The sequence below is a fragment of the Penaeus japonicus genome, unplaced genomic scaffold, assembly GCF_977035675.1.
Source record: "Penaeus japonicus unplaced genomic scaffold, GWHDUDI00000001_assembly GWHDUDI00000034, whole genome shotgun sequence".
Classification (NCBI taxonomy): Eukaryota; Metazoa; Arthropoda; class Malacostraca; order Decapoda; family Penaeidae; genus Penaeus; species Penaeus japonicus.
Genome location: NW_028234436.1, coordinates 19,216,611 through 19,239,110, shown reverse-complemented (window position 1 = coordinate 19,239,110; position 22,500 = coordinate 19,216,611). Strand labels below are relative to the sequence as shown.

The window sequence follows — 22,500 nt, the reverse complement described above, 5'->3', positions numbered from 1 at the left end:
TCGCCGGACCCCGTTAAGTGGACACAGCGTCCGTTCCCTGCTCCGAGGAGGAAGATCCTGACGGCGGACGCTCGCTAGGGCGGCGCGGATCCCAGGTGTCTTGGGTGGGGCCCAGATATTACGGGCTCCACTGTAGGCGGGCGTGGGCGTGCGCGGGCGCGGTTAAGGCCACAGGGTGGAGCGTCAGGGTGGAGGCCAGTCGGCAACGCCCTGCTGGTGTTGATGGCGATGCCCACGTGCCCGGGCCCTCCGCCTCGAGACCGCCGCTGTTGCCCTGCTGAGGCCCGGGTCGCCCAGGTGAGCGTCCCCGGTCAGGATCGCCATCTCTCGCCCCCCTCCCCCCACCTCCCCTCCCCACGGAACATTCCTTCCATGACCGACCGCGACCGGCAATCAATCTAGCAAGCAAACGAGCAACAAGGGCGGCGTCCTCGTTGCTAACCACGTGCTCCGCCGTTGGTGGCGCATCAACCGGCCTAGCGATCATGCGGACACCCGCATTATGCAGCCCCCTTTTTTCGCTGCAATTGCAAGACTTCGTTTGTTCCGGGATGTCCTCGAAACCCGCGAGCCAATCCTAAGCTGTCCTGTTATCCTTGGGTGTCCTCGAGTCCTCCCGGCCAATCCTACAATCCCGCCGTATATATAATGTTAATCCCGTTGTGCATGTTGGCCGTTTTTTTCCCAGGGTATGATAACTAACATCAGCTGATTCATGGTCCGGTGGCGTCGAGACTAGCCATTTTACAGTAGTTGGGGCGGTGGGTGGGGGGCCGGGGGAGGGGGGAAGGGGAAGTTCGGGGTGGACTGAGGTATTTTTATTGCGAGTCGTGAACACGGTGTGAAATGTGTGTGCGTGCCTTGTTGTTTTGTGTGTCTGTGTAGGTTGGTTGTTTGTGTGTTTGTCTTTGTATACTGCGGGTGGTCAAGCGTGAATAATGTATGTATTCTTGTGTATTTGATGCATTTGTCGAAGGCAATTATAGTGTTCCTTTTGCGGATTGCAGTTAATCGCTATTTAATTAGTGATATTTCAAATAAGCTTTCACTGTTACCGATTTTCGCATTAATGACTGGATGCGGGCAGGCGAAGGAATGCAGACAGACAAGCAGAGACGCTAAATACATGACAAGCATACACACGCACGCACAGGACACCTAAATAGCACAACATCCCACACGAAAACAAATACATGTGCATGGCAGTATCCGCATCGGAAGGGGGGAAGATCTGGCGAAGGAAATGACGAATTAAAAAAAAAAAGAAAGACCAAACTAAAAGAAAAAGAAAATAGAATCTCTGAGAAATTCGATCATGTGTCACGTTCAACATGCGAATTACCTCTCGCTTTTATGGACTGCTCTTCCGTTTCCTCATGCACGGTCTTCATCTTTCCCTTCTGCTCTTCTACCCTTTCCTTGTCCTCCTCTTTTTCCTCTCTCATTTCGGCCTCATCTACCTCCTCCTTATTTTTGTGTTTCCCATTGTTTTCCCCTTATTTTCCTCTATATCATCTTCCTCTTTATTTTCTTTGTCCCCTTCCTCATTCTTCTCTTCTTCATCCTCCTGCTCTTCCCTCTCATCATCTTCCTCACCCCTCTCCTTCCTTCTCCTTCCTCCTCTTCCTCCTATACCTCCTCTTCCTCCTCTTCCTCCTCTTCCCTCGCTTCTCCACTAGCTTTGCTGATTGATTCATGTTTCTGACGTATTCAAGTTTGGTCTAATCTTGGTATCTGTAAACTATGCGAAAAGCGAAACCAAATGTTTTGTTTGTAAATTAAGTGTGTGTTTTTTATGTCCATGTATATATAAGCGTAAGTGTGTGTATGTGTGTGCGTGTGTGTCTGTGTCTGTGTCTGTCTGTCTGTCCAAATTGATGTAAGCATGTACAATGATTAAAAACACATGCGTTGACGTATGCAAATCCATGAGGATAAACAAGCTGAAAAAGAACCTTGGATGTTGATTGCTTACTTGCATGATGTTTTGGGGATGTCAGCATGAAAGGAGGGAGGGAGGAAGAGGGCGAGGGAGGGAAACGGTAAGGGGAGTCGGGAGGAAGGGAGAGAGGAAAGAAGAATAAGAGTAAGGAAGGAAGGAAAGAAGAGAGGGAGAGGGGGCGGAGGGTAAGAGGGGAGATATTTACATATATATATATATTTTTTTTTTATAGAAAACACCATATATCAAGTCGGCTTTGATGCCAGATTCTACCTTTCCCTATCAAGTAGTGGGGTGAAGGGTGAGGAGGGGGGGGGTAGTTTGGGGGAAGAGGGTGATATGATGGGACCGCGTGCCACGAAGCGCTGCGTGGGCGACCAAGGAACGTTCGAGCCTTTCTGCCGACATGCGGAATACGACGCGTTGCTCAGCGCGATGTCCGATAAGAGTGACGCAAGAGGAGGGAGGGAGGGAAGGAGGGAGGGAGAGAGGTTGAGTGAGTGAGTGCCTATGCGTGTGCGTATGTATGTACTCGATTGTCTGTGCTTATATTTGTTGCTGGCTTGCGTGCGTGTGAGAGTTTATATCTACATGTTTGCGTTCGATTTGCGCAAAAGAGTTGGTCGTCTTTGTGTGATCGTCCCGGCATGCGTGTAGCGTGGCCTTAGCGTTGCCCCCCTCCCCTCCCTTCCCCTCCCCCCAATCCCAGCCGCTTCCCTCTGCCCCCATCCCCCTCGAGGGTGCTCTGTGACGCTGGCTGTGTTTATGGCCGCTTGCAGGTTGGCAGTGTCGTAAGTCAGGGCGGTGACACCCCTCTCCCCCCCACCTCCGGTCCTCTCTTCCTCTCTTTCCCTTTCGCCCCTTCCCCTACCCTTCCCCTCTCCTCCCCCTCTCCTCCCCCCGCCAGCCATATTGTACATATTATACTTGTGATACCTGCTTACAGTGGCTTTTAACCATCCCCCTCCTCCCTCCCCCCTCCCCCCTCCTGTTCTTCCATTCTCTCCTCATCCGGGGGCCCCGTCTCTTCCTCCTCCCGCCCCTACTTATTTCCCCTCGCTCTCCCTCCCTCCCAATCACTCCTCTCCTCCCTCCTCCCTTTCCCTCCCTCCCTCCCTCCCTCCCATTACTCACTTACTCCCACCCACCCGCCACCCTACCTTGTCTGCGTGACGTAGCTGTTGTAGTGGATTAGCGAAGACGGCATTATAGCAGGTTAAGTGTGACGGCTTTTGTTACGTTGGTCGGCCGCGCGAGAAGCTTGAACTGCGAGGAGGGGAAACGCGCCGACGCTAATGGATCGGGTGGCCGTGGGGCTGGCGCGCGATTTTTATGAAGGAGGGAGGGAAACGAAGGTGGGAGGAAGGAAGGAAGGAAGGAAGGAAGGAAGGAAGGGAGGGAGGAAGGAAGGAAGGAAGGAAGGAAGGAAGGAAGGAAGGAAGGAAGGAAGGAAGGAAGGAAGGAAGGAAGGAAGGAAGGAAGGAAGGAAGGAATAACGAAGGAAGGAAGGAAGGAAGGAATAACGAAGGTGGGAGGGCGGAGGAATGAGGTGGTAGAGCTGTGGGTGAGATGGTGGAGGTGGAAGAGGAAAAGGGAGCAGGGTTAGAGGGAGGGAAGGGATGGACGGATAGATAGATAGATGTAGAAGTTGGAGAAAGGGGAGGTTGGGAGGGAGGTAGGTAGGAAGTAAGTAGGAAGGAGGGAGAGGAGGACAAGAAAGAGGCTCCTTGGGAGCGCAATGTTGAGGCTCTGTGGGGCTCTATGTGGCTCCAGGTGGGATTTCAGGGAGCTCTCATGAGAACACTGTTGAGTGAGAGGATTTTTGAAAGTGATTACATTGAGAGAAACAGAAGAGAGGGGGAGAGAGAGAGAGGGAGAGATGAAAGGATAAAGGAAGAAGAAAAGACCGAAAGAGAGAAAGATGAGAGAGGGACTTAGTCAGATGAATCGCCCCCTTTCGTGCATGAGACAGATGCTTCTCGCTGACGTTCCGATGGATGGTGTGGGCGGTCAGACTATTTCCTTCTCGCTTTTTCTTTCTTTCCTGCTCCAAGTCGAAATCATCGGGGTGCTAAAAAAAGAAATAGAATAAAAAAGAAGAGCGAATAGCCTTGATTATACTCTGGCAATTATATTCCTGCGAGTAATTGCAGTGAACACTCGTGACTTCGCTAACAGCTGGGATATGTGAATGCCATGTGCATGTTGCCTGCATGATTAAGCGATGTACATTAATTCGACTGGGATTTTGGGGAGGTAGGTTTAGGAGGATGGGTTGGGGGGATGGGGGGAAAAGGGCACATTAGAGGTAGGGGAAGTGCAGAAGGGCATGGATGTGGCATATGAGGAAAGAGGTAGGGGAGGGTAGGGGAGTGACGATTGGACACAGGTGGGGCTAAAGGATTGGTAGGGTCGTGGAGATGTGCATGGAAGGGGAGAGGCACACGAGAGGGGGGGAGGGGAGGAGAGGATTAATAATATGACTCTGATTTCGCACATGGCAGCCGGCATGATGGATTGGCATGTGAAATGGAATCGAGACGGGCGTGTGTTGCTTCTTTCGCGCGAGAGAGGCCGTGGGGTTGCGTGTGTTGGTCTCTCATGCCCATCCTGCTGATTAATGCCCGTCAGGTGAGAGGCGTGGGGTGGGGGTGGGGCAACAGGGCCACTCTTGATGACTGGGCGCCCGCGTCAGGGTAGGATGTATGTCTCTCTATCTGTGCGTGAACTCCGCCTCTGTTATTCGACCCTGATGTAAGCAAAGGCCTCGGGCGCGTTGGCGAGTGGCGCTCCTTTGCATTTCAGTGGTGGGGGGGGGGGGGGCAGGAAGGGGGCAGTGGTGGGGGGGGGCAGGAAGGGGGAGAGGGAAGGGGATCTTGATTGGAGTTCGTTCACGAGGGGAAGCGGGAGGGGGAAGGGGGGGGGCGCGCTCCAAGGAAATGTGTGTATGGAGGCGAAGACGGAGGGTGAGGTTTGATGGGAAGTGGTTCAAAAGCTCGGGAGTCGAGGCAAGGCTAGGCGAAGCTAGGCGAGGCGAGACAAGGAAAGTCAACCAAAGGCTAAGCAAGGCTAGGCGAGGCAAGGCGCGGCAAGGAGAGGCGTCCCCAGCTATTTCCTCTCGCACCGGATGTTTACATTTTTGATACTCTCCTCCGGCGGAAAAGTCCTGCTCGCGTGCGGAGATTCCTTGCGGCTGCGGCTGCGGCTGCGACTGGGGCGGCAGCACGAGGAGGGAAGGGAAGCGGAGGCAAGCAGGGTGCTTCCTCCCGCCCCCCGTATTGGCAGATGCATTTGTTATCGCGTTTCTGGGGTGAGTTACTTGCTTGCCGTGGTGGGGGCAGCAGGGAGGCGGGGTGGCGGGACCACTGGGGATCGAGATTGGGGATAAGATGGGGTAGGGATGAGAGGGTACGGGCGTAGTAGTATTCTTGTACCTCAACAAAGGGTAGGGGCAGGTGTAGGTGTATGGGTATGGGTATAGGATGGAGACAGGGACGGAGGTAGAGTAGGTGGGGGTATTACACTTTTGTGCCGTTCACGGGCGCTCCAGGAAACCTATTACTAAATGGTATTGTTTGTTTTACACTTAAACCTGATTGTCGGGCATGGAAACGTGATCACCTTTTTAATTCCATTTTATAAATCATTCTTCAAGAATGTGAATGAAGTGGATTACTTGATAACATATCAGGCGGATTATAGATAGGTGGGGGAGAGGGGGGGGGCTGATGGCGACGGACATGTGCCTTGACATTGAAATCACAGCGGTGATGAAGCAAAAAGAGTGGTATGTTAATCGACCGAACTGAATTGCTGCTTGAGCAGGTGTTGGTACACCTGTCGTCTCTAATCACATTGCATGGAGAGAGAGGGAGGGAGAGAGAGAGAAGGGGGGGGGGGAAGAGAAAGAGTAAGAGAAAATGAGGCATGAATGAGTAAGAGAGAGAGTACTTACTTTATCATCAGTCTGGGTCTGTCGGTCGGTCGGTCCTCTCGTGTCCGTTGCAGCGTGGCGATGATGCCATTGCTCCCTTCGTCACAGGGGTGGAATCAAGTGATGGCTGATGAGTTTATGGAAAGTAATTGGCCTAGTTTTTGATCAACGTGATTTGTGCACCCACTCCTTGCTCTTCCTCCTCTTCTTCCTCCTCCTCCTCCTTCCTCCTCCTCCTCCTCTTCTTCCTCCTCCTCCTCCTCTTCCTCCTCCTCCTCCTCCTCCTCCTCCTCCTTCCTCCTCCTCCTCCTCCTCCTCCTCCTCTTCCTCCTCCTCCTCTTCTTCCTCCTTCCTCCTCCTCCTCCTCCTCCTCCTCCTCCTCCTCCTCCTCCTCCTCCTCCTCTTCCTCTTCCTCTTCCTCTGTTGCTGCATCAACACAGTAGAGGATCAAGCCCAGCGTCTGTGTATCATCGCCATAGCACGGGCGTGGGCGGAGCGGGATATAGAGCAGCTGTCACTTTGTCGAGTGGCAGCGGCTCGCCCATCATCGCCGCCCACGCCTTGCTTGAGCTTCTTCTTCTTCTTCTTCTTCTTCTTCTTCTTCTTCTTCTTCTTCTTCTTCTTCTTCTTCTTCTTCTTCTTCTTCTTCTTCTTCTTCTTCTTCTTCTTCTTCTTCTTCTTCTTCTTCTTCTTCTTCTTCTTCTTCTTCTTCTTCTTCTTCTTCTTCTTCTTCTTCTTCTTCTTCTTCTTCTTCTTCTTCTTCTTCTTCTTCTTCACGTCTGTCGTTCCCTTCGTATATTTTCTATCCCGCCAGTTGCTTTGCTATTAATTATATTGTTTATGAAAAGCGAAGGGGACGAGAGATGGGCGTGGAGGGGGGGGGGAGGAGGAGATAGGAAGGGGTTAGGGGTTGGAGGGAAGGTTGATGTGGTCGCCCATGCACGACGAGAAGGGTACATTGTCAAGGTTATTGCAATTGCTCCGCTCGGACGGAATTGTGGGGGGATGAGGGGGGGGGGCTTAGGGGAGGGGGAGGCGGGTGTAGAGAAGAGAGGGGGGAGGGGTTACGGTGTGGAGAAGTTTAATTCGAGACGGCTAATTGCGTCCATTCCCTCGTGGTTTATGGTGTGGTGTGGTGTGGTGGGGGTGCGTTCGCAAAGTGGTTTTGATATTTCTCTTCTCTCTCGCCTTTGTGGTATCGTTTTTCCTTAGGGGCAAATTGAGGAAGGTAGTGGGAGGAGGAAGGGAGTGGGGGGGGGAGCAGTGCTTCTAAAGGAAAGGGAAATAAGGCCGGCGTTGACCCTGGGATAAACCTCTCCCGGGAAGGAGGTCAGTCGGTTTCCTTGACGTGTTAATCGTCCTTCGCGACGACGAGGCGTTGAGGTCATCTTGGAGGCGGCGCCCAGGGGAGAGGGAGGGGGAGGGGGAGGGAAGAGGGAGGGGGAGGGAAGAGGGAAGAGGGAGGGGGGAGGGAAGAGGGAAGAGGGAAGAGGGAAGAGGGAAGAGGGAAGAGGGAAGAGGGAGAAGGAAAGGATAGGCAAGAAGGGATAAGTAAGAATGAAGGTCTCGTCGTGAGTTGAACTCCCTGGAAGGATAGAGGGAGATCTCGAATCCCCCCGCCGCCGCCGTCGGGATCATGGCCCGAGAGTTCCCCGGGAGAGAGGTGCGACGCCGTCCCGTGGGAATCGGCGGCGGTTGAGAGGACGTCGCCATGTGGGCCGGCGGTCGCTCGGTCGCTTGCTCGGCCGCTCGCTCGCTCGCTCTCGTGCGGATCACGGGCTTCGGGAGCGCGATGTCGAATTGTGTCGAATTATGGTGACAATTTCCGCCCAGTCAAGCATGACTTGGGACGCTATTAGCCCGCCGGCCACCGACGCGACCGAGACCGGAGCTGTGGCGGGAGGGGGGGGGCGGCGACGTTGACGGCCGCGTGTTTAGGCCCGGTAAATCTCTCGGTGAAAGGCGATGCTGGGGTTTTATTGGGTCGTGATGTCGAGGAGGCTCGTTGGATAGGGATTTTTGTCTCTCCCCTTTCCCTCCCCCCCTCCCTCCCCCCCTCCCCCTCCCCCCCCCCCCCCCCTTCCCCCTTCCCCCTTCCCCCTTCCCCCTTCCCCCTTCCCCCTTCCCTCCTCCCTCCCTCCAAGCCGACGGGATCTCGAGAATGAGATTACGAGAAAAAGAAACTCGGGTAATGTCTTCTCGAGTGTGAGCCGACCGGGGAATGGAGGGTGGGGTAGGGGGGGTCCTCTGAAGAGCGAGCTGATAAACGGGGCCGATTGCGGTGTCAAAAGTGCGGCTGAAGCGGTGCCGGGTTGCATAAATAGCGGTCGAGACGGCCGGGATGACTGCGGGCGACAGGTGCGGCCTTCTCGGGTGCCTGCCTAATGATGCGCGTGTCACAAACAGGTAGTTGAAGGCGGGATTGACAAGATTCTGCGACTGGGGAGATGTACGGGGATGGGCGGGCGGGCGGTCTCTCCCTCTCCCTCTCTTCCCCCCTCTCCCTCCCCCCTCCCTCCCTCTCCCCCCTCTCCCTCTCCCCCTCCCTCTCCCCCCTCTCCCTTCCCCCCTCTCCCCGCACTCCCTTTCCCTCTTCCCCCTCTCCCGCACCCCCCTTTCCCTCTTCCCCCCTCCCCAAAACCCCGCTTCTCGGCCCGACCCGACCCGTCACACTTGGCTTTGTTTGTTTGCTTTATGTCGCCGCCAAACGGTCGTAAGGCTAAGTCAACAGATCAGCTGTTCCTTGTCAACACAGCCATAGCTCACGCGGCCTCGGACGATGCACGCCCTTTGCATGCCTGTTGCACCTGGACTGATGGTGGCTCCGGAACATCTCACGCGCTCGCATTCCATTTTTTTTATCGTGTATCTCATGGCTTATGGGCGAGGTTTGTGACTCGTGGATATACTTGACGTACCTGATTCGTGACTCGCGAACTCGCAGACACGTCGCCTGCAATGCGCATACACCTCATGACTTACGGTCACTAACCTACGTGCGCCATGACTCAGACACTTACTTGCCTTACCTTGCCTTGCCTCTCGCACCTGGATGCTACTTGACTCCTCGGGACTCGCCTTACCTGCTTGACTCACCAACCTGCTGGCGTCACCCCCCCTCCCCCAATCCCCCCTCTTTTCCCCTTTTCCTTTCGTAAATCTAGCCCCTTTCTATTCCCATCCCCTTCCTCCCCCCCTCCCCCTCCCCCGTGAATCACACCCCTCCTCACAAGCGTCGCCCCTCTCCTCTCCTCTCCCCTGCCATGACTCCCTCCTCTTTGTCCCTCCCATGACTCAGCCCTCCCATGAATCACCCCCTCCCTACACGGCCATGAATCATGGACCTCGTGCCCTTTCTTTACCCCAATGCCCCACGCGTCGCCGCCGCCGCCGCCGCCCTCGCTAATTCTGGCCCAGACGGTGATGAGGACGAGGAGGACATGTCGTGCAAAACCTTTTTTTTTTTTTTTTTTAATCCGGGCGCGAAAGATGGAAGGGTTCCCCGCGTTACGTGAATTTCGTTTGTGAAAGTCGAAGTGGCGGCTCGCTGGTCTTGTTCCAGCACTCGCTTGTCTCTGTTGCACTGTTTGAGGTTGGCCTGTCTCTTTTTTTGTCTTTCCTTCCTGCTTTGTTCCCGAATCAATCAATCTCTCTCTCTCTCTCTCTCTCTCTCTCTCTCTCTCTCTCTCTCTCTCTCTCTCTCTCTCTCTCTCTCTCTCTCTCTCTCTCTCTCTCTCTCTCTCTCTTTCTCTCTTTCTCTCTTTCTCTCTTTCTCTCCCTCTCCCTCCCTCCCTCCCCCCTCTTTTTCTTTTTTACCCCTCCTCCCTCCCTCCCCCTCTCTTTCTCTTTCTTACCCCCTTTACCCCCTTTATCTCCTCTTCTCCCTCTCCTCTCCCTTCACTCCCCTCATTCTTCCTTCTCCATTCATTCCTGCTCCGTTATTGGAGTTCGGTCCTCGTAACGAGCGATAACGTACCCAATTATATCCCGAGTGTGCCTGTGCCTTTAGCAGCGTGTCTTTGTCTGTCTGTCTGTGTCTGTATGTATGAATGTGTGTATATATGTATTTGTATATGTATTTATGTATGTGTTTGTTTCTGCATATAGGTATATGTATGGACATATACATATGCGAGGGAGAGAGAGAGGGGGGGAGACTGCGCTAAAGGTAATTCATAAATCATTCCGAGCTCGTCATGTGTGTGTTTTACGGGCAAATTGATTTTTTTTCGTTCCGCTGATTGCCTATAATCATGAGGGTCGTGGGTGGGGATGAAGGCATGCATTTGCAACACCGTTTTTATACTTTTTTTCGTGATTTTTTTTTTAAATTTTATTTGTATTTTCAGTTGTGATTGTTGTGTAGAAGCTCTGGGCCTTGATTGTGTGGTGAATTCATTTTTTTATAATGGAGTGGGCGTGTGTTTTATTGTTGCAAGGTTGATTGATTTGCAAGAGTGGATATCAAAAAAGGTGGGCGAACATAAACATGTACAAAGCGAAACGAGCATAGAGAAAAAAGAGAGAGAGAGAAAAAAAAATAGTCCGGACTGGCACAGTTGTAGCCCGTGGGAATGCGATAGTTAACTGCGCTTTATTGGTCGTAGTATCCTGGCAGCTGGAAGGGGGTGGGGTGGGGGTGGGGGTGTGGGTGCAGGACATTGGTGGCGAGGGGAGGATACAGGACAGAGAGGTGGTGGAGAGGTGTTGCAGGCCGGGGTAAGGGCGGGGGAGAGGGAGGGGGTAAATGGGATGCAGAGGGATACAGGACGAGGAGAGGGGGTGAGGGGGGAGGTGCAGGACATGGGTAGGTGTTACAGGGAAGTCCTGCACACGTGAGCATTGCAGTGACAGCGGACGTGGTCGCTCATCCTGCATTAGCCTTCATTGCAAGCCAGCCAGTCAGGGTGGAGTTCCACGGGTAGGCAGGGAGCGCCCTTGCTCTTGCTCGGAGGCTGTTCTCACCCTTTTGTTCACTTTTTTTTATCCTTTGTACTTTTCTCTTTGTCACTTTTACCATCCGTCTCTTATTGTTTTTCTTCACACCTTCACATACCGCTCTTTACGTCTTTCACACCCTACTTCGAACCGCACTTGATTCTTCAGCGCACCTTTCTCTGTATTATCCTTCACCCATCTGTTCACCTCCCCCTCCCCCTCCCCCACCCATGGCCAACCACTCCACGGCACTCTAACCTATTTCACTTTTACGTCACGGACAGAAAGCAGCCATATGTAGTACCTTTTTTATACGGGGCGGAAGAGCGACGTGGATTGTCGGTGTCGGCTATCCAGTCCTCTTTTATGTGTGCGTGCATGCATGCGCGCGTGCATGTATGCGTGCGTGCATGTTGTATGTATGCGTGCGTGTGTGTGTTTTTGTTTTTTTGTATGTATCATTTTGTTTTGCCTGTGTGTTGCGTGGATGTTGTGTGTTTGGGCGCATGTTTGTGTGGGTGCGTCTATTTCCATGCCGATGTGCAGGCAGGTGTTTATATCGTGGCCCTCTAAAAATAGGCAAGGGGAAGGAGAAGGGCGTCTCGATGGTGTTTTGAAGTTTTGTGGGAATGTTTCCCTCGTCTAGGGTTTGTGACACGGGTACGAACACGGGCACGCATTGACCACTCAAGCACTCAAAAACAGCTGTCACACTCGCACACTCGGAATCATTTGTTCCACACTTGGAGAGAGAGAGAGAGAGAGAGAGAGAGAGAGAGAGAGAGAGAGAGAGAGAGAGAGAGAGAGAGAGAGAGAGAGAGAGAGAATGGTGGTGTTGGTGTTGGAAGAGAGAGGGTATCCGGGGTGCAGATGGTTGGCAGGGTCCTAGGGATCTCGCGCAACGGAAATATGGGCTTGTCTAAACCCGTCAAAAATGTCTTGGCCGGAAATGCTGTATACCGCTCTACACCCCCCCCCCTCTCTACCTCCTCCTCCTTCCTCCTTCCTCCTTATCCCCAATCCCCCCCTCCTCCCCCGTCTCTCCCATTCTCCCGGTCGCTGGATGCGTTTGATATCCGATACTAGAGGTGAGAGGGGGATGTAGGGGTTAGAGAGGGGTTAAGAGAAGGGGGGGAGGAGGAAGGGTATATAGTGTGGTTGTCTCTGTGCGGTATCTGGGGGGTGTGAAGGGAAGGAAGGAGTGGGGGCGGGGCGGGGAGAGGGAGCATCGTAGAGGAATGTAGACATGTGCGTACCGTATCTAGGGCTTTATTTAGTTCTCAGGATGGGGGAATTTGATCCGTGTGCGCGACAAACACACACACACACACACACACACACACACACACACACACACACACACACACACACACACACACACACACACACACACACACACACAAATGCGGGAAATGAGAGGCGGACGACCGACGAACGGCAAAACCCACTCCGGATACATGACGACGCTGTTATCTGAACGTGTCACCGCCGCGATACCGATCTGACGGATTTACGGCTTTGCGATCGGCAAGGGGGAGGGAGATGGGGGGGGGAGAGCTTCATTTTTGGGAAATTTAAGGGGGAAGGTTGTTGGAATATAGGGGGAAAGGAGAGGGAAGGGAGGGTGAGGTGAGAGGGACGGCTGATTGGAGAGAGAGAGAGAGAAGGAAGGGTGAGGGCGAGAGAGACTAGGGGGTTTAGGGGATGGATAAGAGGGGAGGGGGAGAAGAAAGGGAAATAAGGAGAGGGAGGATGAGAGGGTGAGGGAAGAGTTAAGAGGAAAATTGAAAGGTATTTCACCTTCAGATTTAGATTTGATAAAAAAAAAAAGAATAACGGTATTAAGAGAGGAAGAGAATGAATTGATGAAAATATTAAAGATGATGACTAGATTTTTCTTCTTTCCTTTAGTGACGATAACTGTTTCGCGTGTAGGAAAAAGATTGCTAGGAGGGGGGGGGGAGATAGCTGGAGCTAGTCGTGAGGGGGGGGGGGTAGAAGAGGGTGGAGTAGTAATAAGAGAGGGGATAGTGTTGTGGGAGGGGGGAATTACCGAGCACGTTGGTAACCGGTAAGTTACAGTGACGGCGCATTTACCAAAGGTTACCGGCTTATAAGAGCGGCCGTGAGGCTCTTCTGTTCTTTTCTCTCTTTCTCAATATTTGTTATTTCTCCTCCAGCTCCTCCTTTTTCTCCTTTTCCCCCTCCTACTTCTTCCCTTTTCTTCCCCCTCCTCCTCTCCTCCCTATTAAGCAAAGACCTATGGACTGTGTCCCCTTTATTTATAATGCGATAATATTACCAGTTTGTCGTGTATTTAGAAACATATCGCATTACGTACCAACGATATTCTCTCTCTCTCTCTCTCTCTCTCTCTCTCTCTCTCTCTCTCTCTCTCTCTCTCTCTCTCTCTCTCTCTCTCTCTCTCTCTCTCTCTCTCTCTCTCTCTCTCTCTCTCTCCCTCTCTCCCTCTCTCTCTCTCTCCCTCCCTCCCTCCCTCCCTCCCTTAGTAAGAGAAGAGATCCAGTTGAGTAAAGTCAGGGGGGGTGGGGGAGGGAGCGATAGGCTGTGTGGACATGTGCTTGCGTGGATGTGTTAGCGTGTGCTTGCGTGCGTAGGAGGCGGGAGAGGAGGCTGGATTTACAAGATCTCGGAATCATTGAGCGTTTTATCCTGCGGGAGAATTAGGAAAGTATTTCTGAATTTAGATCCCTGCCTTTGCTTCTGTTTGTCTGTGTGTGTGTTTGTATGTTTGTTTGTTTGTTTTCATACCTGCCGCGCTCTTGATTAATGCTTATTTTGGTATCGGCGGATGACGGTATGCGAAATTCCGAGTTGCGGGAAGCACGCCAGGTGAGCTTAGGTGAGGCGAGCGGACAGGTGAGGAGGGGCGAGGCCAGCCGGGCGTCGATCGGTCGGACACCAGCGGGATTATCCTGGGGGACACGCGCGCTTTATCGCCCACCCTCCCCTCCCCCTCATTCCCTTCCTGCTCGCGCCTGATGATCTCACCTGCTCGCGTCTGTTCTCAAGATGCTTTTGTTCCCTGGTCGCCCCCTCCCCTTCCCCCTCCCCTTCCCCCTCCCCTTCCCCCTTTCGCCATTTTTCCCCTTTGCTTCGCTGGGCTTGATTGGGGAAGATTAGATGTCTTTCTGATTGGATTGGTCTCTCTCTCTCTCTCTCTCTCTCTCTCTCTCTCTCTCTCTCTCTCTCTCTCTCTCTCTCTCTCTCTCTCTCTCTCTCTCTCTCTCTCTCTCTCTCTCTCTCTCTCTCTCTCTCTCTTTGTCTGTCTCTGTCTGTCTGTCTGTCTGTCTGTCTGTCTGTCTGTGCGCTGCTCTCACGCACTTCTTGTTCAATGAAGGAGAAAACGGCATCTGCTCAGAGCGGTTTCATCGTACGTGTCCGTGTCTGTGTGTGTTGGCTTTAACGGTGTTTTCCCTCGCCTTTTTATTGTTCTATTTTATGGTGACGTGTGTTGTGACGACTCCTTGACGCGCACTATCTCTCTCACTGTCTCCGGTTGGTGTCGGTGAGCAAACGCCTGTTGCTGTATTTGATTGTATATGTTATTGTGACAAGGAAACGCGTACTTGTTTTTTAGTGTGTGACCTTTTAATCGTTCTGCTGCTTGTTATTTAGATCTTTTTCTCCCTCCCTCCCATTCATCCTCTCCTCCTCCCTCTCCCTCTCCATCATCATCCTCCTCTCCCTCCCCCTCTTCCTCTTTCTCTCCCTCCATCCTCCTCCTCCTCCTCCTCCTCCCTCCCCCTCTTCCGCTTTCTCTCCCTCCATACTCCTCCTCCTCCTCCTCCTCTCCCTCTTTCTCTTTCTCTCCCTGTCCCTCTCCCTCTCCCTCTCCCTCTCCTTACCCGTTCCTCCTCCTCCTCCTCCTCCTCCTCCTCCTCCTCCTCCTCCTCCTCCTCCTCCTCCTCCTCCTCCTCCTCCTCCTCCTCCTCCTCCTCCCTCTCTCCCGTCCCCCTCTCCAAAGCTCGAGTTACTCCATAGTGCAAATATGCATCGGTGCAATAATGCAGCGGGGCAGGCACCAGCTGCGAGACGGGGAGGAGGAACGGGTGTGACAAAGATGTTGATTATATCCTCGTGTTTCCTCACAAAGGGCGTAGGTTGGTCTGTGGCTCTATGGCTCTCCTGCTCTCTGGTTCTCTGGTTCTCTGGTTCTCTGGTTCTGCACTATGGCTAGATTTATGTAGACGTTATCATTATTATTATTGTTTTAGGATTATTGTTTTTTGTCTTTATTATTATTTATTAGTATTTATGATGATGATGATGATGATTGATATTGAAGTAAAGAATATTCCGCAGACTGGATTTCATTTTTTTTTTTTTTACTGCCACTAAGTCTACGCGGAGAGAGGGAGAGGAAGGAATGGGGGGAGATAAGGATTTAGGGAGACGGGGAGGAAAGGAGGAAGAGAGGAGAGTAGGAAGGGGGACATGAAGGGAAGGGAAGGGAAGGGGGGAGGGGGGGGGTAACGGAAGAACGCGTGCAATGTTGTGGTAGCCAGCAGGCTTAGCGGGGGAGATCGAGAGGTTAAAACAAACTTCGCAATCCTTGGTGTTGCACGAGATTCGCCTGATCTTGCAAGACTCTTTTGATCTCTCCTTCTCTTTTTGTCTTTCTCTAGCTCTTTCTTTCTTTCTACTCTCTCTCTCTCTCTCTCTCTCTCTCTCTCTCTCTCTCTCTCTCTCTCTCTCTCTCTCTCTCTCTCTCTCTCTCTCTCTCTCTCTCTCTCTCTCAGAAAAGAAGGAAAGGATCAACAGAAGGAATGGGAGGATGTGACAGAAATGAGAGAAGAAAACAATGTCTGAGTAGTTGGTCTGCTTGTTTATTATATGGCCTCCCTATTATATATATATATATATATATATATATATATATATATATATATATATATATATTATAAAATGACATAATAGGTGTGTATATATAATATATATGTCATATACATACATATATCTACATACATATATCTACATATATATATATATATATATTGTGAGTTTTTTTTTATATCAAACATGTAAAGCCGCTCGTTCAGTAGCAGACACCCATGTACTGTACAGTTGAACAAGTGTACACCATTTGCCCTTTGGTACCAGTATGTTATCAACCCATTACGCAAGTGTTTTGTTTTGGTACGTGACACGGATTGTCTCGCGTTTATTTATTCATTTGGCTTGTTGGAATTACATAATTTCGCTTCATCTCTTTGCTTGTTGGTCTCATTAGAATTGGATAAATTGGTATTATTATAATTATATTTGATATTGTGATTGTTAATTAATCTGATTGTGGTTGTCATGATTTAGTTGTATGACTTTTGACTTGCAATTGATAACTGCGATGGCCGTTTCCATGCTCATGTGCTTATGATACTATCTTTTATTTCTTTCTTGCGTTATTCATATGTTTAAGAGTTGTGAAAGGGAAGCAGTTAGTTTCTTTTCTTCCTTATTTGCATAATTTTATTGTTTCATTTTCTCTCTATCTATATCTTTTTTTTTTATATAGCTATGCTTTTCGTTTTCTCTTGAAATTTGCTAATCAATTCGCTTTTGTTTTATTGCTTAATTAAGAACGTTACATCTTTCTGAATTGTAAAATTAAACGAGTTGAGTGGTTGGGTGGGTGAATGGGTGAGTGAGTGAGTGAATGAATGAGTGGGCAGGCTGAATAGGCGAGGGAATAAATGGATGAATAGGTGAGTTGAATGAATGGGTGGGTCGAGTAGGCGATAGGATATGTGGGTGGATGAGTGAATGGATGGGTGGATTAGTAATTGGACGAGTGAATGAGTGGGGCGATTGGTATAGTGAATGGATGGGTTTGAATGACTAAAAGAGTGAGTTAATAAGGCTTGTCTAATTGACTGACTGATCGATTAAGGAAAAAAAACTAAACAAATGTAGACGAGCCTTTTGACAGATTAACGTATCGTCTTGATATCGTCTTGACAACTTGAATTGATGGATTGATCGAATGCCTTCAGTTGATTTATTGGCGGATGAATTTTCTAGGAATTGAATGTCTGGATCGCATTACTTTGTGAGATTCAACTGAAGAAAACTAATATTCATTGACTGAATTGAGGGAAGCTACAGTATGTATGGTTGACTGAATTGTGGGAAACGATAGTTTGGTTGACTGAATTGTGGGAAACGACAGTATGTATGGTTGACTGAATTGTGGGAAGCGACAGTATGTATGGTTGACTGAATTGAGGGAAACGACAGTATGTATGGTTGACTGAATTGTGGGAAACGACAGTATGGGTGACTGAATTGTGGGAAACGACAGTATGTATGGTTGACTGAATTGAGGGAAACGACAGTATGGGTGACTGAATTGTGGGAAACGACAGTATGGTTGACTGAATTGAGGGAAACGACAGTATGGTTGACTGAATTGTGGGAAGCGACAGTATGTATGGTTGACTGAATTGTCGGAAACTACAGTATGGTTGACTGAATTGAGGGAAACGACAGTATGTATGGTTGACTGAATTGTCGGAAACTACAGTATGGTTGACTGAATTGAGCGTGGGAAGCTGTTACAATATGAATGATTGACTGAATCAGGAGAACTACAGAATGGCTGACTGAAGTGGGGTAAGGGAACGTGTTTGATTTGTATGAAGAGAGAATAGCGCCAACCGCCACGACCGAGCACTATATTCCACGTTCTTTTGTTTTTGTTTCAGAACCCCGTAGGCTATAATTCCGAATCTGACTATTACTACAATGATCCTAACCAACAATACGATGTGAGTATGCAAGCAATGAGGCTTTGGCACCCAGGCCGATCTTGTTCTGTTTGAGTAAATAACCAAAAAAAAAAAAAAAAAAAAAAAAAAAAAAGTTTAAAAAATAAATGATTTGATTTTTATTGATAACTAAAGTGGGTTTGTTTAAAAAAAATGTGTATTTATTAATGTGTGGAGTTATTTTTGCGGATATCTGAAGGTCGTTTTAAAGGATTTATATTAAAGTGAATTAAAATTGAATTGTGTTACGTATTTTAAAAATATATATAGTTCAAATGAATTTTTGAAATTCAAAAGTTGAGTAAAAGATGTACAAACTAAAGTAAAAAAATATAGATATATATATGTATATTGTATATATGTATATATATTATATATATATTTATTTATATATAAAAGTTAAAAAAATAGATACAAAAGTAGGATTAGCCAGTTTTTATTTCGAGGTTATTAATCGTTGCACTTCATCCGTTCTTTATATTCATATTCGGAATTTCTGTATCAAAGTCAAAGAGAATTACTTTTTCCTCATCTAAAAAATTCTATATAGATATGCTAATGAGACCTTGAAGCTGTGAAATGTTTCTTTGTATTTTATATTGTAATACAGTACAGTTGCCGCTACTGTACGGTTGCCTTTCTACTGCACCCGGTCTCTCTTCCCTCTTTCTCTCCCCCCCTCTCTTTCTCTCTTCTCTCCCCACTATCCAGCGCACCTTGTTTTTTCTCACTCTTTGGAAGTTTTTGGAAGGAGGTGGCACTATTTGTATTGTGTGTGTGTTTGTATATATATATGTATATATAATATATATATATTATATATTTTATATTTTATATATATATATAAAAGATACTTATTAATTGATATATATATTAATATAATTTCATGTGCATTTACGCCTATTTACTGATGCACACACCTGCGAACACACATTCGTAGTAGTACATACATGCATGCATCACAAGAATACAGACAGGCACGTCTCCTCATATATCTATATTTATCTTATTTTTCTTACATCGTTTCTTCTCACGATTTACTGTTTCCCTCGCCGCTTCCACACGGCAGTGCCATTTCGGCGTCATTTGATTGAACACCATTAGAATCTGTACTTCTCTTTTGAGAAGTGCAATATTTTTTTTGTGCCATTTGCTGGCGTGCGTGTTTTCCTCTGCTTGTTTGCTTTTTTTTGTTGTTGTAGAAATGTGTTGTTTGGCCAAATAATGGTAGAAGGTCGAGGCATTGTGTGCTAGTGTTTGGCTTGAGTGGGGAAGGGGGAGGGGGTGAGGATGAGGATGGGGTTGGGGTTAGGGGAGAGGGAGAGGGAGAGGGAGAATCAGGAAGGAGGAAGACCGATGGTGAGAATGGTAGGGGTGGAGAATGTGAGGGATGGAGGGGAGGAAGGGGAAAAAACAAGGAGAAAGAGATAGTAAGAGGCGGGGAGAAGGGGAAAGAGAGGAAGATGGGGGAGGGGGGTAAGGGAGGATGAAGGAAGAGATAAAGAGAGGGAGATAGGGATATAGAGTGTGAGAGGAGGAAGAGGGTCAGCGGGGAAGAGCAAGAGAAAAAGAGATAAGACATGGAGAGAGAGAGAGAGAGAGAGAGAGAGAGAGAGAGAGAGAGAGAGAGAGAGAGAGAGAGAGAGAGAGAGAGAGAGAGAGAGAGAGAGAGAGAGAGAGAGAGGAGGGTTTAAGAAACGGATAGGAGGGGAAAGGGAAAGGAAAGGAAAGGGGATTGGAGGTAATAGGACAGGAGCACCGAGAGAGATAGTCTTATAGGAGATGGAGTTAGAGGGGGGAAGGGAGAGGGAGCGAGAGAGACAGAGACAGACGGAGGGATTAGCAGCATCAAAGGAGATGAAGACACATGCTCCCTCTACCCTCCTCCCCATCCCCTGCTTATCCCGCTCCCCCCCTTCCCCAATACACCTCCCGCTCCTCCCTCATTCCCCTTCTTCATCTCTCAGCCCCCTTCTCTACTCCTCCCACTTCTCACCTCCTTTCTCCTCCTCCTCCTCCTCCTCCCCCATTCTCACTTCCTCCTCCTCCCCCATTCTCACTTCCTTCCTCCTCCTCCCTTCGCACCTCCCCCCCCCTCCATTTCTCACCACCTTCCTCTCCATCGTCCCCCTCCGCCCCCCCCTCCCTTCTCCTAAGAAATATCAGCCTAACACAATAGTGCGACATGACAAGCGGGAGAGTGACAGAGCCCCCGCGCCTAGCAAAAGGTTAAGCACACAGCGTGGCGGGCGCGGGAGGCGAGGCTCGGTCGAGTTGCACCTGTGCAACACGTACACTTGACAGTAAGTGAGACAAAACGCCTGCTTATTATATCTTCTTGTGGGCGCCTTCTTATGTGCGCTGATCCCTCTCCTCCCCCGCCCCCCTCCGCCCCTCTCCTCCCCGCTCCTCCCTCCCTCTCTCTCTCTCTTCATCTCCCCTCCGATCGGGATTCAGCATCCGTGTTTTGTTTTTGTTTTTCTTGTCAGCGGATTCATTCTCCTTTCCGTCCCTTCACCCGTGTCCGTTCTCTTCCCGTCCCTTCACCCATAATATATCATTATCCTATGACACTGTTATCCCGTCGCACCCTCCCTCCAATCCTCTACCTCCCAACTCTCTATCCCCCCTAACCCTCTACTCTCCAACCCTCTATCCCCCCTAACCCTCTTCTCTCCAACCCTCTATCCCCCCTAACCCTCTTCTCTCCAACCCTCTATCCCCCCCTAACTCTCTATCCCCCCCTAACCCTCTACCTCCCTTCGATTCTCAATCACCGACATTTCGGCAATGTCGCGGGAGAACAGCTGTTTCTCAACACCTGTGATCGCCGGAAAGGACCTTCGAGACGTGTAAGACTGACGGACAGAGAGGAGGAGAAGGGGAAGGAAGAGAGGAAGAGAGAGAGGGGGGAGGGGTAGAGAGGGAGGGAGGGAGGGAGGGGTAGAGAGGGAGGGAGGGAGGGAGGGGTAGAGAGGGAGGGAGGGAGGGATAGGTGAAGGGAGAGAGCGTCTCTGAGAATTGAGCCCGATCGATCAAAGACGGAAGTTAGACGTAAGGAAGAGAATGAATTGCAGAATAATAATAGTAGTAGTAGTAGTAAGGATAGTAATAAGCGAAAGTTGGAAAGAATGACACGACACAAGGATGCATAAGGAATGAAATCAATTGAGAGAGAGAGAAAGAGAGAAGAGGAGGGGGGGGTAAGCGAAGAATAGGAGGCAGGGTAAGTTTGTGGGCAGGAGGGGGGGAGAAGGGGGTAGGCAGTAACTGGTTGGATAGAGTAAACTGAAATTGGGGAAGGGGAGGGGAGAGGAAAGTGGTAAGTGGTAAGTCGCCAGCTTTTGTGGACGAACTTCCAATATGTATTTCGTGTATGTATGCGTTTGTATATTCGAATGGGTATTTGTATATGTGTTTGTGTTTGTTTGTATTCGTGCGTGTGTTTGTGTGTGTTATAAGCTAGAGAGAGAGTCAGCTGTATGCGTTGAGGGCGGGGAAGGAGGGAGCGACACACGTGCAGGGGGCGCCCGACAGAGGCCGCCCATCCCACAGCCGAGGCAGCGAATGCCCTTGTAACTCTGTCTCTCCTCTTGAACGGTAGTAAAGTGGCTTTCATTAGGCTCTGGTGTCTCGGGGAGGAAGGGTGGGAGGGGGGGAGGGAATCCTTATTATAGCAACTACCCCCGGCCATTTGAAGGATCCTGGCGTCTCTCTAGTCTCTCTATACCCTTCCTCCTCCTTCCCCCTCAGTAGCCCACCGTCTCCCCCTCCTCCCCCTCCTCCCTTTAGTAGCCGCCCCCCTCACTCCCTCCCCTCAGTAACCCACCGCCCACCAATAACCCACCGCCCACCAGTAACCCAGCGTACCCCCCAAGATATAGTTTCGCGTCACTGCTGCTGCTGTTTGTTTTCTAGGGCTAGACTGGGAAATAGGGGGAGGGGGCCGGGCCGGGCCGGGGGAGTAGGAGGAAGGGCCTGTAGGTGATGGCACTTTGACACTGTATTGGCTCTCCCAACAGCTGCTGCCGCCTCACACCCACGCCTCAGCGCTGGGGGCGTGGGTCGTTAGCTTAGCGACCGTCGAGCGGATTACGTTTCAGTCGACCTGTTATATGCGTCCGTGTCCTGTGTGATCACCACACAAAAAGCATAAACTGAAACAAAAAAACAAAACAAAAAAAAAGCAAATTTAGTTTGAGTTACGTGCTTATGTGACAACATATGTAAATAAACGTGCGATAAAAAGCGAGTCTTTAAGTGGCGTGACAGCTGTGTTATAGGAGACGGTCTATCGGGTACCTTGTCGATGTTAACGTGGGAGAAGCGGACTGGACTGGCCTCTTGAAGGTGACGTCATGGAGCAAGCTTTTATCTTTTTTTTTCTCTCTATACATTGCTTTTTATTTTTTGTCTTTTGATATGTATATCTGTCTGTATGTGTATCTGTATGTATCCAAATGGGAACAGGGTCTATGTTTGGATAATGTTTGTGTATGTATGGATATATATTTATATTCTGTATATGTGTGTGTGTTTGTATTGAATGAGTTTTGAATGTGTTTGGTAGCAGATAAATAAAACCGTTTTAGATTAAAGTGGATAAGACAAATGTTGAAATATAACTCGCTCCGAATACAGCTGTTCGCTTGGATGCCACGTGTTTTTCATTCTTTTCTTTATCGATATGCTCTACATATATCGCCGGTAGATCAGTGTTCACAAGTGTTTCGTGGACATGGAGGTAGAGCCCAACCTACCCCCTTCGCCCTCCCCCTCTCCTCTCTACCTTCTACCCCTCCCCTCCCCTCCCCTCCCCTCCCCTCCCCTCCCCTCCCCTCCCCTCCCCTCCCCTCCTCCCCTCCCCTCCCCTCCATTGCTCACGTACGCAAGGCTTG

At 49.9% G+C, this 22,500-nt stretch overlaps 1 protein-coding gene across 14 annotated transcripts in view; it reads left to right on the top strand.

The window, feature by feature from the left end:
* The window catches only part of sm (heterogeneous nuclear ribonucleoprotein L), a 200,163-nt gene that overhangs the window by 19,454 nt on the left and 158,209 nt on the right, over positions 1 to 22,500 (top strand). For 7 of the 14 annotated variants that reach the window (XM_086530908.1, XM_086530904.1, XM_086530903.1 and 4 more), the window contains exon 2: positions 17,540 to 17,602. The exons of the other annotated variants lie outside the window; for them this stretch is intronic. In XM_086530908.1, the coding sequence (XP_086387034.1) occupies positions 17,540 to 17,602 (63 nt within the window). The remainder of the gene's footprint in view (positions 1 to 17,539; positions 17,603 to 22,500) is intronic. 14 annotated transcript variants of the gene reach the window in all.